Genomic DNA, 18,049 nt, shown 5'->3' on the forward strand with positions numbered 1-18,049 from the left:
GGGCTCTGTGTGGGGCCTCCCACTCGGTGTCCTACCTCCCCCCTGCCTCAGCGCCTGTAAAAGGTTTAGGGATGAGCTGGCGGTGGGTGCTTTGATTGGGGAGTATGGGGAGTGCGGGGCTGGCCGGGGTCTCAGCGGGGCGTTACCCCCAGCTGCACTGAACTGGAGCAAACCACACCATGTTTTTCGGTTCTGATTTCCAGTCTGGAAAGGAGATTGTTGGGCAGGAATGGGGGTGGACGCCCTGTATATCAGCTCTGACCCCCGACCCAGTGGAAAGGCTAAGCGGCTGGGACACGTCCCCAGAGGCCCCAGGAGATGCTGCCTCTCCCCTTGTTGGCCTCACTGACTAGGGACCAGGGAATCGGTAGTGGGAGGGACAGTCGGGGCACTGTCTGTCTCTGATTTGTTACAGAATGAAAGTTCGGTCATTAAATACAGGAGAGAGCAGGGCCTGCCTTAGCAGACCTCTCTTTGTTGGCAGTTTTCCAGTATGTGTTTGAATCTCTTATTAGATATGTCCCTTATCCATTCTTTTTCCCGTGGGTGTTTAACTCTTATTCTGCTGCTTTTCTGCCATTTTAGTGGGAGTTTGGGAGGAATAGGAGATGAATTTTGGGGCTCAGTTGGACATTTTTAATTAAGAGTCTTTATGCCCTGCCTTTTTTTCCTTTAAAAATATTTGAGGCTATCAACTTCCCTCCAGGAATGGTTTTTATATAAAAACATGTAGTAATTAGTACTTTTTATTTTATTATTTTATTTATTTATTTTATTTAATAAAACAAATCACAAGTAGAGATTACAAGTAGGCAGAGAGGCAGGCAGAGAGAGAGGTGGAGGCAGGCTTCCTGCTGAGCAGAGAGCCCGATGCTGAAGGCAGAGGCTTAATCCACTGAGCCACCCAGGCCCCCCTAATTAGTACTTTTTAGATCTTGGCTCGGTATTTACACTTTTCATAGTGCTCTCATGTCTGTCAGTGAACATTCAGGACCACTGTGAGGAAGTCCACTGGTGTTATATATCACAGAAGCAAATATATACCTGTCATAAAAACTGGACTACGATTGAAACATAAGACAATAACATTAATTAAATACTAGCATTGCTGGATGTGAGGCGATGTGCTCAGGCCTTGGTGTGCAGTGTTTTATTTAAGCCTCATAGTTATCCTGAAGAAACTGCCCAAGATGCTATGTCTAGTGTGTGCTACAGTGAAAATGCCCTCACACCCTGCCCTCAGAGGGACCAGGGTCCATAGGTTGGGTGTGTTTTTGTCTAGGGTGTACCGTGCTGTCCTGACATGGGGATCTGGTTTACACCTATGGGCCTGTCACCTCCATTTCAGTGGGCTTCAGTGTACTAGTCGGGGAGCCTGGCACAGCTCCACCTCAGTGGGGATGTGTGCTTGATTCTGGGGTTCCGTGTACGTGAACTGCCTTAAAGCCGTGGTTATATGTGAACTTCCATCCTTAATCTTGTCTTTTTTTTTTTTTTAATTAACATGTATTATTTGGGTACAGGTCTGTGAATCATCATGCTTACACATTTTGCAGCACTCATCATAGTACGTACCCTCCCCAGTGTCCATAACCCCACTACTATCCCTACTCCCCCACCCCCAGCAACCCTCAGTTTGTTTCATGAGATTAAGAGTCTCTTATGATTTGTCTCCCTCCTGATCCCATCTTTATTTTTTCCTTCCCTACCATCCAACCCCTCCTCACTCTGCCTTTCAAATGCCTCATATCAGAGAGATCATATGATGATTGACTTTCTCTGCTTGACTTATTTCGCTCAGCATGATATCCTCTAGTTCCATCCACGTTGTTGCAAATGACAAGATTTCATTTCTTTTGATGGCTGCATGGTATTCCATTGTATATACATACCACATCTTCTTTATCCATTCATCTGTTGATGGAATCTAGGTTCTTTCCATAGTTTGGCTATTGTGGACATTGCTGCTATAAACATCTGTGTGTACATGCCCCTTCGGATCACTACATTTGTATCTTTAGGGTTAATACTCAGTAGTGCGTTTGCTGGGTCATAGGGTAGCTCTATTTTCAACTTTTTGCAGAGCGCCATACTGTTTTCCAGAGTGACTGCACCAGCTTGCATTCCCACCAACAGTGTAGGAGGGTTCCCCTTTCTCCGCATCCTTGCCAACATCTGTCGTTTCCCAACTTGTTAATTTTAGCCATTCTGACTGTGTGAGGTGGTATCTCACTGTGGTTTTGATTTGTATTTCTCTGATGCCAAGTGATGTTGAGGACTTTTTCATATGTTTGTTGGCCATTTGGATGTCTTCTGCCCATTTCTTGATTGGATTATTTGTTCTTTGGGTGTTGAGTTTGATAAGTTCTTTATAGGTTTTGGATACTAGCTCTTTACCCAATATGTTATTTGCAAATATTTTCTCCCATTCTGTTAGTTGTCTTTTGGCTTTGTTGACTGCTTCCTTTGCTGTGCAAAAGCTTTTGATCTTGATGAAATCCCAGTAGTTCATTTTTGCCCTTGTTTCCCTGCTTTTGGTGATATTTCTAGGAAGAAGTTGCTGTGGCTGAGGTCGGAGAAGTTGCTGCCTGTGTTCTCCTCAAGGATTTTGATGAATTCCTGTCTCACATTGAGGTCTTTCATCCATTTTGAGCCTATTTTTGTGTGGTATAAGGAAATGGTCCAGTTTCATTTTTCTGCATGTGGCTGTCCAATTTTCCCAACACCATTTGTTGAAGAGACTATCTTTTTTCCATTGGACATTCTTCCTGCTTTTTTGAAGATTAGTTGACCATAGAGTTGAGGGTCTATTTCTAGGCTCTCTAGTCTGTTCCATTGATCTACGTGTCTGTTTTAGTGCCAGTACCCTGCTGTCTTGATGATGACAGCTTTGTAATAGAGCCTGAAGTGTGGGATTTTAATGCCGCCAACTTTGGTTTTCTTTTTCAACATTCCTCTGGCCATTCAGGGTCTTTTCTGGTTTCATATGAATTTTAAGATTATTTGTTCCATTTCTTTGAAAAAAAATTGATGGTATTTTGTTTTGTTTTGTTTTTCACCCTTGAAATATTATATTAGATCCTAAATTTTTTTTTGTTTTTAAATTGATGGTATTTTGATACAGATTGCATTAAATGTGTAGATTGCTTTAGGTAGCATAGACATTTTCACAATATTTGTTCTTCCAGCCCATGGGCATGGAACGTTTTTCCATTTCTTTGTGTCTTCCTCAATTTCTTTCATGAGTACTTTATAGTTTTATGAGTATAGATTTTTTGCCTCTTTGGTTAGGTTTATACCTAGGTATCTTATGGTCATGGTGAATAATCTTTTTAATGTACTGTTGGATCCTATTGGCTAGTATTTTAGTGAGAATTTTTGCGTCCGTATTCGTGAAGGATATTAGTCTGTAATTCTCCTTTTTGATGGGGTCTTTCTCTGGTTTTGGGATCAAGGTAATGCTCATCAAATGAGTTTGCAAGTTTTCCTTCCATTTCTACTTTTTGGAACAGTTTCAGAAGACTAGGTATTAATTCTTCTTTAAATGTTCTTCCCTGGGAAGCTGTCTGGCCCTGGGCTCTTGTTTGTTGGGAAATTTTTGATGGCTTCTTCAATCTTCTTACTGGTTATGGGTCTGTTCAGGTTTTCTGTTTCTTCCTGGTTCAGTTTTGGTAGTTTCTATGTCTCTAGGAATGTATCCATTTCTTCCATATTGTCAAATTTGCTGGCATATAGTTGCCCATAATATGTTCTTATAATTGTTTATATTTCTTTGGTGTTGGTTGTGATCTCTCCTCTTCATTCATGATTTTAATTAATTTGAGTCCTTTCTCTTTTCTTTTTGATAAGTCTGGCCAGGGGTTTATCAATCTTATTAATTCTTTCAAAGAACCAGCTCCTAGTTTCATTGATTTGTTCTACTGTTCTTTTGGTTTCTATTTCATTGATTTCTGTTCTGATCTTTATTATTTCTCTTCTCCTGCTGGGTTTAGGTTTTCTTTGCTGTTCCTTCTCCAGCTTCTTTAGGTATAGGGTTATATAGGTGTGTAGGTGTAGGTTGTGTACTTGAGACCTTTCTTGTTTCATGAGAAAGGCTTATATTGCTATATACTTTCCTCTCAGGACTGCCTTTGATGTGCCCCACAGATTTTGAACAGTTGTGTTTTCATTTTCACTTGTTTCCATGAATTTTTTCAATTCTTCTTTAATTTCCTGGTTGACCCATTCATTCTTTAGTAGGGTGCTCTGTAGCTTCCATGTATTTGAGTTCTTTCCAATGTTTCTCTTGTGTTTGAGTTCTAGCTTCAGAGCATTGTGGTCTGAAAATATGCAGGGAATGATCCCAATCTTTTGGTACCAGTTGAGACCTGATTTGTGACCCAGAATGTGATCTGTTCTGGAGAATGTTCCATGTGCACTAGAGAAGAATGTGTATTCTATTGTTTTTGGATGAAATGTTCTTAATATATCTACCTGATGTCCATCTGGACCGGTGTGTCATTTAATGCTTTTATTTCCTTGTTGATCATTTGCTTAGATGATTTGTCCATTTCAGTGAGGGGGGTGTGTTAAAGTCCCCTACTATTATTGTATTATTGTTGACGTGTTTCTTTAATTTTGTTATTAATTGGTTTATGTAATTGGCTGCTCCTATGTTAGGGGCATAGATATTTAAAATTTTTAGATCTTGTTGGACAGACCCTATAAGTAGGGTATAGCATCCTTCCTTATCTCTTATAGTCTTTGGAGTAAAATCTCATTTATCTTTTATAAAGATCGCCACCCCAACTTTCTTTTGATGTCTATTAGCATGGTAAATTGTTTTCCACTCCCTCACCTTCAATCTGGCGGTGTCTTTGGGTCTTAATTGAGTTTTTTGTAGACAGCATATCGATGGGTCTTGTTTTTTTTTTTTTTTTTTTTTTTTTTTTTTTTTTAAAGATTTTATTTATTTATTTGACAGAGAGAAATTACAAGTACACTGAGAGGCAGGCAGAGAGAGAGAAGGAAGCAGACTCCCTGCTGAGCAGAGAGCCGGATGTGGGACTCGATCCCATGACCCTGAGATCATGACCTGAGCCGAAGGCAGCGGCTTAACCCACTGAGCCACCCAGGTGCCCCAGGTCTTGTTTTTTTTTAATCCCATTCTGATACCCTATGTCTTTTGATTGGGGCACTTAGCCCATTTATATTCAGGGTAACTATTGAGAGATACGAATTTAGTGCCATAGTATTGCTTGTAAAGTGACTGTTACTGTATATTGTCTCTGTTCCTTTCTGGTCTACTACTTTCATGCTCTCTCTTTGCTTAGAGGACCCCTTTCAATATTTCCTGTAGGGCTGCCTTGGTGGTTGTAAATTCTTTTAATTTTTGTTTGTCCTGGAAGCCCTTTATCTTTCCTTTTATTTTCAGTGACAGCCTAGCTGGATATATATAGTATTGGCTGCATATTTTTTCGTTTAGTGCTCTGAATATATCATGCCAGTCCTTTCTGGCCTGCCAGGTCTCTGTGGATAGGTCTGCTGCCCGTCTAGTATTTCTACCGTTGTATGTTACAGACCTCTTGTCCCAAGCTGCTTTCAGGATTTTCTCTTTGTCACTGAGACTTGTAAGTTTTACTATTAGATGACGGGGTATGGACCTATTTTTACTGAGTTTGAAGGAAATTCTCTGTGCCTTCTGGATTTTGATGCTTGTTCTCTTTGCCATATTAGGGAAATTCTCTGCTATAACTTTTTCCATTATACCTTCTGCTCCCTCTCTCTTTCTTCTTCTGAGATCCCAATTATTCTAATATTGTTTCATCTTATAGTATCACTTATCTTTTGAATTCTCCCCTCCTGGTCCAGTAGCTGTGTCTCTTTTGCTCAGCTTCTTTATCCTCTATCATTTGGTCTTCTATATCACTAATTCTCTCTTCTGCCTCATATACTTAAGCAGTAAGAGCCTCCATTTTTTATCTCATCTCATTAATAGCTTTTTTGATTTCAGTTTAGTTAGATTTTAGTTCTTGTATTTCTCCAGAAAGGGATTCTCTAATATCTTCCATGCTTTTACCAAGCCCCGCTAGCACCTTGGTATTCGTCATTCTGAACTCTAGTTCCGACACATTATTAATGTCCATATTGATTAGGTCCCTAGTTGTTGGTACTGCCTCTTGTTCTTTTTTTTGTGGTGAGTTTTTCCGCCTTGTCATTTTATCCAGATAAAATATATGAATGAGAACAAAATGCTAAAAGGGTAGCAGCAACCCTAGAAAAATAACCACTAATCAAATCAGAAGAGACCTGAAACTTGGGCAGGGGGGAGAAGAAAGGGGGAAAATAAGAAAAAAAAAAGTGTGCGTGTATGTGTGTGTGTATTATATTATATGTTATATAGTATATATATATATAATATCTATCAATCTATATCTATATCTATATCTATATCTATATCTATATCTATATCTATATCTATATATAAGACTGGGGAGTAGAACAGAGACACACACGTGATTTTGGTTGTATTTTGTTCTGTTAGAAGAAACTACCTACCAAAATTTTAAAGGTAGAAAAACTTCTATATATACACAAAAATAAGGGTGAACACAATGAAGGTATGAAATATGACTCTAAAGATAAAAATTAAAAAGGATTCTAAGAAAGGAATTGATAAGAAGTTGGTTGAAAAAAGAAAAAAAGAGAAAGACTGTGATTGAGGCTGGAGACTAGAATAAAGCTAGGCACTAGATTCAGGGTGTATTTTGATCTATTGGAAGAAATTGTATGCCACAATTTTAAAAGAAAAAAAAAACTCCTATATGTTTATAAATAATAAGGGTATTTACAATGAAGGGATAAAATGTGACTAAATGAAATTTAAAAAGGATTTTAAAAAGATACTGATAAGATAAAATAGTTAAAAAACATTAAAATAGGAGAGAGGAAAAACTAAAATAGAATAAGAAAAAAATAAAATTTGAAAAATTTAACTTTGAAAGATTAAAGGATCATGGGATAAAATTCATGGGATGAAGTCTATGTGTTACTTCTCCCCAGCTCTGGATTTCCGCTGTTCTCCTTGATTGGTGAGCTTGGTCCTGGCTGGATGTTCTTGCTGATCTCCTTGGGGAGGGGCCGTTGCAGTGATTCTCAGTTGTCTTTGCCCGAGGTGGAATTGCACCACCCTTGCCAGGGGCCAGGCTAAGCAATCTGCTTGGGTTTGCTCTTGGTAGCTTTTGTTCCCTAAATGCTTTCCGTACAGCTTTGGAGGACGGGAATGAAAATGGTGGCCTCCCAGACTCTGGCCTGGAGGAACTGAGAGCTCAGGGCCCCACTCCTCAGTGCGCTGTCAGAGAAAAACAGTCAATCTCTCCCGCCTCCGTGGCCTCCAGCTGCACTTAGAGCCTACCTGGCCTGTGACTGAGCATTTCTGTCTCTGGCACAAAGCCCTGTTTGGAGTCTCCAAACCCACCAGATTCCTGCCACTCACTCCCATGCCACTCTGCTTAGAGGAGGAAAGAGAAGGTCTCTCTAGATCTTCCACTTGTGGGGTCCCTGCTTGAAGAGCAGTGGCCCGACTGTGCCTTGGATCACAGTTTAAGGTAACCCTGAGCTGAGACCCCTCCCCGCCCCCCCATCCTTGGCTATGTTTCTGCAGCCGAGTTCCCTGCTCCAATACCTGGGAGCTTTGCCATACTCAGACACCCCCGGTCTTTCTGTGACTCCACGGGTCCTGAGATCACACTGTCTCCAAGAGGGCTCCACCCCTGCTTAGCCTCTGGAGCGACGTCCCTCAGTGGAGCAGACTTCTAAAAGTTCTGATTTTGTGCTCCGCTGTTCCACAGCTTGCCAGGAACAGACCCCTCCCCCAGCGGTCTATCTTCCCATTGCTTCGGATTCATTTCTCCAAACGTCCTACCTTCCGGAAAGTGGTTGATTTACTGTTCCTAGAATTGCTGCTCTTCTTCTCTTCTGTCTCCCGTTGAGTTTGTAGGTGTTCAGAATGGTTTGATAACTACCTAGCTGAACTCCTGGGACCTGATGATATCTCAGTCTCCTACTCCTCTGCCTTCTTGCTCCGCCCCTTACTCTTCTTTATCGTTTTCAGAACCAGGTGGGAAGAAGGGATGTTTCCTCCTCAGCCCTCACCAGTCCTTAGCCGGAGGGGATCCCTGCGTGAGTCAAGGTTGGGGGGTGGTGTCTTCAGGGACCATTGGGCCTCTCCAAAGTTGGGGCCAGACTTGGGCCATACAGTGCAGGGTCTACCCCAGTCAGAGTCTGGTTTTATCTCCCAATTTTGCATTCTTCCTCAGCGTTGGAATTTCTGCCTTTGTGGAATACAACCCAAACAAGCCAACGGGGCCCACTCCCTTCAGAAGGCAGTCAGAGGATCTGGACATCTTTCCCTGTTCATATGTATAGTTGGTGTTGACTTTATTTTTAATTAGCTGCAGTGTGTTTCTGGATATGCTATACCAGGGGTCTGCAAACTTTCAAGGGGTAGATAGTCATTGCTTTAAGCTTTCTGAGCCATACGGTCTTTGTCCCAACTATATTGTACAACATAGAGACAATACACAAACAGGTTGCATGGCTGCATTCCAGTTAAACTATTTACAGAGACAGGTTATGGGCCATGGTTTGCTGACCCTTGTGCTATACCATGCTTATTTTTTCTGTCTCTTATTTGTGGACATTTAGACCTAACTGTCTTCATATATATATATATATATATATATATATGTATATATGTACATATATATATGTATAAAATTTATAGTACATGAGCTCCTTCTTTTTTTTTTTTTCATGAGCTCCTTCTTGAAGGTGCCTTATACCTCCTGAAAATAAAGCCCCCCCGTTAACATGAAAAACTTCACAGACTTGTGGTAATAGTTTTGCTTTAGTTGTCCAGTGCTTAGAAAAAAGTACAATGACTAAAGTCATTACATGTTTACAAACGAGAAGTGTTTCATCATTCATACTGGATCAATGCATATTTGAAAAACATAAGAATAAAACCTTTCCATTGGTAGACAATGCTTGCGAGAAACCTGTGGGTCTTGGAAGGCAGTCTGGCCCGCAGGGTAACCCATTGTTGACAGTGACAGCACAGCCTCCTTTGGCTTGTCCTTGCAGAATCATCACGAGGGCCAGCAAACCCATCTCTCAAAACAGGAGAGGCAGTCTGTGCTGCTGATCTTTTCCCAGCAGCACTGCTTTCTTCCTCCGTTAGTGTCCCATGCCCTGCCTCCGCCAGCACCCTTTCCATCTTCCTCCTTTTCTGTTTTCTCCTTGCTAGTGCTGTGGGCATGGCCGAGGTTCCTAACAGCAACTCCCCCTCCCCTTGTTGCCATCGGATTACAGAGTTTGTGGGTGCTAAGCCCCCCATAAGGGCTGATTTGGCCTGAGGGTTAAGGGCTATTTCAGGTATACCTCAAATCCTTCAAGCTAAAAACAGAAGAAGCACTCCGTAGATTGGGGCATCCTGAGGGTAGAGATTGGTAATGACCTAGGAAATCAGAGCTGTTCATTCTAGGAAAGTGGCTTTCACCGAAGCACCTAGACACCACCCTGAGAGGAGCCATTAGGGTTCAGAAACAGGAATTTATTTTAGATCCTCAGTTGGCAGACAGCAGCTGCAGTCTGTGTGATAGGTTCATGTTGAGCAGTAGGTTTTTTCCAGAGGAGCAAAGTGTTACAAAACCCAAATCAGCTTGTTGGCTGACATTTGAATTGAGAGCTTTGTTGGGCATGTAACCATGTTGGTTCACTTGGAAAAAGACATTATTTTTTTTTTAACAGATCCAGAAAGTCATTTGTGAATTCAAGGAATGGAACAGTAAGAGGGAAGAAATAGGCCTGAAGCATTTTTCTTTAACCCTGCCAGTGTCCCACAGACAAAGCCAGTATGCCGTGTACCCTCTCTGGTGCTGTTCTGTCTCACCTTTCAGAGGGCGTCTTTCTGTTTTTATCATTCTGTTGTAACCTTTCCCTGAGGGGATATTGTCTTTTTTTTAAATTTTAAAGATATAATTGATTTATTTTGTAATGCAATATTGTTTAACATTCACAGGCTGACTTGAATGAATTATTCATCAGCTTTTTTTAATTTTTAAATTTATTTTCAGTGTAACAGTATTCATTGTTTTTGCACCACACCCAGTGCTCCATGCAAACTGTGCCCTCTCCAATACCCACCACCTGGTTCCCCAACCTCCCACCCCCCGCCCCTTCAAAACCTTCAGATTGTTTTTCATAGTCCATAGTCTCTCATGGTTCACCTCCCCTTCCAATATCCCTCAACTCCTTTCTCCTCTCTAACTCCCCTTGTCCTCCATGCTATTTGTTATGCTCCACAAATAAGTGAAACCATATTATAATTGACTCTCTCTGCTTGACTTATTTCACTCAGCAGAATCTCTTCCAGTCCCGTCCATGTTGCTACAAAAGTTGGGTATTCATCCTTTCTGATGGAGGCATAATACTCCATAGTGTATATGAACCACATCTTCCTTATCCATTCGTCTGTTGAAGGGCATCTTGGTTCTTTCCACAGTTTGGCGACCGTGGCCATTGCTGCTATAAACATTGGGGTGCAGATGGCCCTTCTTTTCACTCCATCTGTATTTTGGGGGTAAATACCCAGTAGTGCAATGGCAGGGTCATAGGGAAGCTCTATTTTTAATTTCTTGAGGAATCTCCACACTTCTCCAAAGTGGCTGCACCAACTTGCATTCCCACCAACAGTGTAAGAGGGTTCCCTTTCTCCACATCCCCTCCAACACATGTTGTTTCCTGTCTTGCTAATTTGGCCATTCTAACTGGTGTAAGGTGGTATCTCAATGTGGTTTTAGTTTGAATCTCCCTGATGGCTAGTGATGATGAACATTTTTTCATGTGTCTGATAGCCATTTGTATGTCTTCATTGGAGAAGTGTCTGTTCATATCTTCTGCCCATCTTTTGATATGATTGTCTGTTTTGTGTGTGTTGAGTTTGAGGAGTTCTGTATAGATCCTGGATATCAACCTTTTGTCTGTACTGTCATTTGCAAATATCTTCTCCCATTCCGTGAGTTGCCTCTTTGTTTTGTTGATGGTTTCCTTTACTGTGCAGAAGCTTTTGATTTTGATGAAGTCCCAAAAGTTCATCTTCGCTTTTGTTTCCTTTGCCTTTGGAGACATATCTTGAAAGAAGTCGCTGTGGCTGATATCGAAGAGATTACTGCCTATGTTCTCCTCTAGGATTCTGATGGATTCCTGCCTCACATTGAGGTCTTTTATCCATTTTGAGTTTATCTTTGTGTATGGTGTAAGAGAATGGTCGAGTTTTATTCTTCTACATATAGCTGCCCAGTTTTCCCAGCACCATTATTGAAGAGACTTTTTTCCACTGTATATTTTTTCCTGTTTTGTTGAAGATTATTTGACCATAGAGTTGAGGGTCCATATCTGGGCTCTCTACTCTGTTCCACTGGAAGTATAGTAGAACTTAATAAAAATGCAAGGTTCACACTTCACAAGGACAGCTGTAAAAAAGATAAATTGTCGAGGATGTAGAGAAATTGGAACCCTCTTACACTGCTGAGGGAGAAGTCCAGCGGTGCAGCGGCTTTGAACAACAGTCTGGCGGTTCCTCCAAAGGTGTAGCCCAGAGTTTATGATCCAGCAATTCCCCTCCCAGATATACCTACCCAAGACTTGAAAACATCCACACAAAAACTTGAAAATGAATGTTCATAGTAGTTTGTATAGCGCTTGTTCATAACAGCCCTAATCCAAAGGTTCATCTGTGGATGAATGGATACATAAAATGAGGTTTTTCCATAAAATGGAATATTGTTCAGTCACAGAAAGGAGCAAAATACTCATATATGGCACAACACGGATGAGCCTTAAAGACATGCTAAATGAAAGAACCTTGTCACAAAAGGTCACATATAATAGTATTTTTATGAAATACACCGAATTGGCAAATCTAGAGCAATGGGAAGTAGATTAGTGGTTCCCTGGGGCCGGCTGGGGCATTGCCGGGATTGGGTGGCAAAGGCTATATGCATGGTTTCTCTCTGGGGTGACAGAAGTGCTCTCGAGTTGTGATGGCCGCGTGGTTCAGCAGGAATTCTGGGGCCCATTGGATTGTACACTTTAAATGGGTCAGTGGTATGGCCTATGAGCTAGATGTCAGTAAACCTATTTTTTTAATCAAATAAGGTTAGTGCCTAATTAGGATTCTACCCCTCTTCCCACCTGCAGCTAACACAGGAAGGCCAGGGGCTGTCAGTCTGACAGTGTCTGTAAATGCCCACGCATCACATTTGTTATCTTGTCCATCCTTACCATGATCTGATGAGGAAGTATTTTCCTGCTTTTTGTAAACGTAAATGTTATTGCTGAGGTCACGTAGCTGCTGAGGGGCAGAGCTGGGATTCAAGCCTCCGTCAGCCTCCAGACGCCGTGCTTGTGATGTTCATACAGCAAAGATTGTGTTTGTGGAAGGCACACACAGGTGTACGGAGGCTCCTGATCTCACCTGATCAGGGCTCTGTGTAGCTGGATTGGTCATTCTTGGAAGAACATTTGGAGGGTTGAAATGCTACAGTCTTGACTGTTTAAGTCTGTACTTTTGGCACTTTTTGTTTTTTAAGATCTAATTTATGTATTTGGCAGAGAGAGAGAGACCCAGCGAGAGAGGGAGCACACAGCAGGAGGAGTGAGAGAGGGAGCAGCGAGCCCAAGGCGGGGCTCGATTCCAAGACCCTGGGATCGTGACCTGAGTGGAAGACAGATGCCTTCCACTTCATAACAACTGAGCCACCCAGGCGCCCTTCTCCTGGCACTTTTGATAAGCAAAGAGACCCCTTAATACGTTGAAGAGCAGACTCATGGCCCAGGGAAGCCATCTTCAAAAACGATAGCCCAGTCCCTGAGAGAGGTTGTTACTAGCCACATTTTCCAGAGGAGCAAAGCGGCTCAGAGAAGGGAAGTACTGGGGCCATGGGTATTCAGCGTGAGCCCAGAGCCATATGGGGTGGGAGTGGAGCTACCTGAGTCACAGGAAGTTTAAACTTTTCTTATTGCTTGTTAGGATGTGCGCCCCTGACCGTGGCATCGGACACTGCCAGGTTCTACAAGCCCATCCCAAACCCACAGAATCTCTGAGGGTAGGGCCAGGAATCTGTATTTTCATGGAGGCCCCAGGTGATGTCGTGCCCTTTGGGAGCCACTGATCTAGAGATTCTGGAGGAGAAGTGCCCTCTGAGGTGCTGGTCCCCCGGATTTTAGTTGGTCATCTCATGACTCTTAACGTGTGAAATATTAGGCACGCCCCAGATTCTGTGAGGCCAGGCCTCTGAATTCAGGTCTTGCCAGAGGGTTGGGGTGACAGAGGGCCTTGAGATAATCCTTTCAGACCCCCTCATTTTGTTGTGGAAGCCTTGAAAGGCTGAGGAGCTTTCTCTGGACCCCGAATTTGGCCTATCAGAATCCATGTTTTCTTTGTGATTCTAGCAGACATTACACTGCCCTGCATTCTCCTTCAGTAGTGTGAGACCTAGATGGTCTCCCCAATGGACTCCCCAAACTGTATTCTATAGAAGAATCAGTGGAAGTGAGGCAGTTGGAGGAGAAAGGAGAGTGGCAGCCCCAGCCCAGGAAGGGGCGGAGAGACACGAACAGGAGCTGAGCCCCTCCCTACACTGGCCTGCACGTTCTCATCTGATTTTCCCATCTTGTTTCACAGTAGCTCTGTGGGGCAAGTATTCCATGTTTTACCAGAGATGAAGCAACTGAGGGACAGAGGGGTCATGGGACCCATCCACATTATACAATTGGGATTCAATCCCAGGAGTCCCTGAATTCAAGTCTATCACTTGCCAGTTATACCGATTTCTGTTTCCAAAATGGGCAGCCTACAGTGTAGAGTGGGGATAGACCGTCTGACATCAGTTTGTTTTGTCTCATTTTCATGTTCTAATAGGAAACTTCCCCGACCTCATCGGGCAGACTGGCAAAAGGGGACAAGCAGCAGCCAGGTGCCACGAGCAGGTCCTGCCCTGGCATCCCTGGGGGCCAAGCCCTCTCCTCGTGGTTTTCCATTTTACAACCCCTCTCCCTGTCACTGTGACACCCACATCCCATAGGGGCAGAGGAGTGAGAAGGGGTGAGTGATCCCGAAAGGCAGCCTTCTCACATTTCAGAGGAATTTGTCCTGACAGTGGCAGACTCTCCTTTTGATCTTAGGAGCCCTTGTCTGGTGACGCAGCTCTGGTGATGGGCATTTAAAAGCCTTCTGTTGGTGCTTAGAGTCTGCACAGGACTGTGTAGGGTCTGCCCAGTAGTTATTAGGACAATAACAAATTCCAGTTTTAAGTTTGCCCTTGTCATACAGGGAAACTTCAAAATGTTTGCAATAAAAGGGAATTCAGGATGTCGCTCACGATGGAGTTCAAGTGTAAGGGTGTGTTTGTTGCAGGCAGTGTAGATCTTTGCTTCCGGGGTCCTCCCAAGCCTCAGATAGTAAGGGTGGCAGCAGCCATGCCAAGCCTTAGCTGTTCATGGGAACCACATGTGATGCATTTTTAAAAAACTTCATTGAGGAATAATTAACAAATATATTTGTAAAAACTTAAAGTGTACACATGATGATTTGATACACATACACATTATAGAGTGATTACTGAGATGGAGATCGTGAACATATTCATCAGCTCACATAGTTAACATAGTTAACTTTTATTTTCTTTCTTTGGTGGGAATGCTTATGGTTTGCTCTCAGTGACTTGCAAGTAAATAGTACCGTGGCATTAACTAGTCACTATGCTGTGCATTAGTTCCTCTGAACTTACTCTTCTTAGAGCTGAAAAATTGTATCCTTTGATCAATGCTGCTCTATTTCCCCATCCTTCCAGCCCCTGGCAACCACTATTCTATTCTGCATTTGTATGAAACTGGCACCCCCTCCCCCCCGACTTAATATTCCACGTGGGTAATATCATACAGTATTTGTCTTTCTCAGTCTGGCTTATTTCTCTTAGCAAAATGCCTTCCAGGCTGATCCATGTAGTTGCATGTGGCAGAATTTCCTTTGTAATGGCTGAATAATATTCCATTGTATATATGTACCACATTTTCTTTACCCATTCATCTGTTGAAGCACACTTTATATTGTTCCAGTATCTTGACTATTTTGAATAATGCTGTAATGAATGTGGGTGTGCAGATATCTCTTTGAGATACTGACTTCAATTCCTTTGGATATATGCCCAGAAGTGGGATTGCTGGATCATATGGTAATTCAATTTTAAATTTTTTGTGGAACTGTTAATACCGCTTTCCATAATGGTCATACCACTATACTACCACCAACAGTGTCCAGGTGTCCTTTTTCCCCACATCCTCACCAACCTCAAGATCTCAGGTCTTTTTGGTAATAGGCTTCCTACTAGATGTTATCTCATTGTGGTTTTGATTTGTATTTTCCTGATGATTAATGATGTTAAGCATCTTTTCATATATCTTTTGTATGTCTTTTTTTTTCTTTTTGAAAAATGTCTATTCAGGTCCTATGCCCATTTTAAAATCATATTATTTGCTTTTCTTACTATTGAATTGTATGAGTTCTTTGTATATCATACATAATACAGTTTGCAAATTTTATCACCCATCCTACAGGCTTTTTTTTCAATTCATTGACTGTTTCATTGTTGTGAAGAATCTCTTTAGTTTGAAGCAGTCCCACTTGTTTATTTTAGCTTTTGTTATCTGTACTTTTGATGTCTTATCCAAGAAATCATTGGTAAGACCCATGTCAAGGGTCTTTTCTCCTATGTTTTCTTCTAGTAGTTTTATGGTTTCAGGTCTTACATTTGAATCTTTGTTCTATTTTGAGTTAATTTTTGTGAATGGTATAAGATAAGGGTCCAGTACGTGCCCTCCATAATACCCACCACCAGGCTCACCCAACCTCCTACCCTCCGCCCTTTCAAAACCCTCAGATTGTTTTTCAGAGTCCATAGTCTCTCATGGTTCGTCTCCCCCTCCAGTTACCCCCAATTCCCTTCTCCTTTCCATCTTCCCATGTCCTCTGTATTATTTCTTATGCTCCACAAATAAGTGAAACCATATGATAATTGACTCTCTCTGCTTGACTTATTTCACTCAGCAGAATCTCTTCCAGTCCCATCCATGTTGGTACAAACATTGGGTATTCATCCTTTCCGATGGAGGCAGAATGCTCCATAGTGTATATGGACCACATCTTCCTTATCCATTCATCCATTGAAGGGCATCTTGGTTCTTTCTACAGTATGGTGACCGTGACCATTGCTTCTATGAACATTGGGGTACAGATGGCCCTTCTTTTCACATCTGTATCTTTGTGGTAAATACCCAGTAGTGCAATTGAAGGATCATAGGGAAGCTATATTTTTAATTTCTTGAGGAATCTCCACACTGTTCTCCAAAGTGGCTGCACCAACTTGCATTCCCACCAACAGTGTATGAGGGTTCCCCTTTCTCCACATCCCCTCCAACACATGTTGTTTCCTGTCTTGCTAATTTTGGCCATTCTAACTGGTGTAAGGTGGTATCTCAATGTGGTTTTAGTTTGAATCTCCCTGATGGCTAGTGATGATGAACATTTTTTCATGTGTCTGATAGCCATTTGTATGTCTTCATTGGAGAAGTGTTCATATTTTCTGCCCATTTTTTTAATATGATTATCTGTTTTGTGTGTGTTGAGTTTGAAGAGTTCTGTATAGATCCTGGATATCAACCTTTTGTCTGTACTGTCATTTGCAAATATCTTCTCCCATTCCGTGGGTTGCCTCTTTGTTTTGTTGACGGTTTCCTTTGCTGTGCAGAAGCTTTTGATTTTGATGAAGTCTCAAAAGTTCATTTTTGCTTTTGTTTCCTTTACCTTTGGAGACATATTTTTGAAAGAGGTTGCTGTGGCTGATGTCGAAGAGATTACTGCCTATGTTCTCCTCTAGGATTCTGATGGATTCCTGCCTCACATTGAGGTCTTTTTTCCATTGTGTACTGTGTAAGAGAATGGTTGAGTTTCATTCCTCTACATATAGCTGCCCAGTTTTCCCAGCACCATTTATTGAAGAGACTGTCTTTTTTCCACTGTATATTTTTTCCTGCTTTGTTGGAGATTATTTGACCATAGAGTTGAGGGTCCATGTCTGGGCTCTCTACTCTGTTCCACTGGTCTATGTGTCTGCTTTTATGCCAGTACCATGCTGTCTTGGTGATCACAGCTTTGTAATAAAGCTTGAAATCAGGCAACATGATGCCCCCAGTTTTGCTTTTCTTTTTCAACATTTTCTTTGCGATTTGGGGTCTGTTCTGATTCCATACAAATTTTAGGATTGTTTGCTCTTTGAAAAATGCCCGTGGAATTTTGATCAGAATGGCATTAAAAGTATAGATTGCTCTAGGCAGTATAGACATTTTAACAATGTTTATTTTTTTGATCCATGAACGTAGAATGGTCTTCCATCTTTTTGTATCTTCTTCAGTTTCTTTCACGAGTGTTCTTTAGTTCCTTGAGTACAGATCCTTTACCTCTTTGGTTAGGCTTATTCCCAGGTATCTTATGGTTCTTGGTGCTATAGTAAATGGAATCGATTCTCTAATTTCCCTTTCTGTACTTTCATTGTTAGTGTATAAGAAAGCAACCGATTCCTGTACATTGACTTTGTATCCTGCCACGTTACTGAATTGCTGTATGAGTTCAAGTAGTTTGAGGGTGGAGTCTTTGGATTTTCTGTATAAAGTATCATGTCATCTGCGAAGAGAGAGAGTTTGACTTTTTCATTGCCAATTTGAATACCTTTTATTTCTCTTTGTTGTCTGATTGCTATTGTTAGGACTTCTAATACTATGCTGAACAAGAGTGGTGAGAGTGGGCATCCTTGTCGTGTTCCTGATCTCAACGGGAAGGCTGCAAGCTTTTTCCCATTGAAGATGGTATTTGCTGTGGGTCTTTCATAGATAGATTTTATGAAGTTCAGGAATGTTTCCTCTATCCTTATACTTTGAAGTGTTTTAATCAGGA

General features: G+C 41.8%; 1 protein-coding gene across 5 annotated transcripts in view; it reads left to right on the plus strand.

The window, feature by feature from the left end:
• SETD4 (SET domain containing 4) overlaps positions 1–18,049 on the plus strand; it is a 63,395-nt gene that overhangs the window by 26,429 nt on the left and 18,917 nt on the right. The window contains exon 12 of one of the 5 annotated variants that reach the window (XM_082722866.1): positions 9,790–9,882. The exons of the other annotated variants lie outside the window; for them this stretch is intronic. Coding sequence (XP_082578992.1) covers positions 9,790–9,844 — 55 coding nt within the window. The 3' untranslated portion in view covers positions 9,845–9,882. Of the gene's footprint in view, positions 1–9,789; positions 9,883–18,049 lie in introns of those variants that run through there. 5 annotated transcript variants of the gene reach the window in all.

This window comes from Mustela nivalis (assembly GCF_964662115.1).
Source record: "Mustela nivalis genome assembly, chromosome: 1".
NCBI lineage: Eukaryota > Metazoa > Chordata > Mammalia > Carnivora > Mustelidae > Mustela > Mustela nivalis.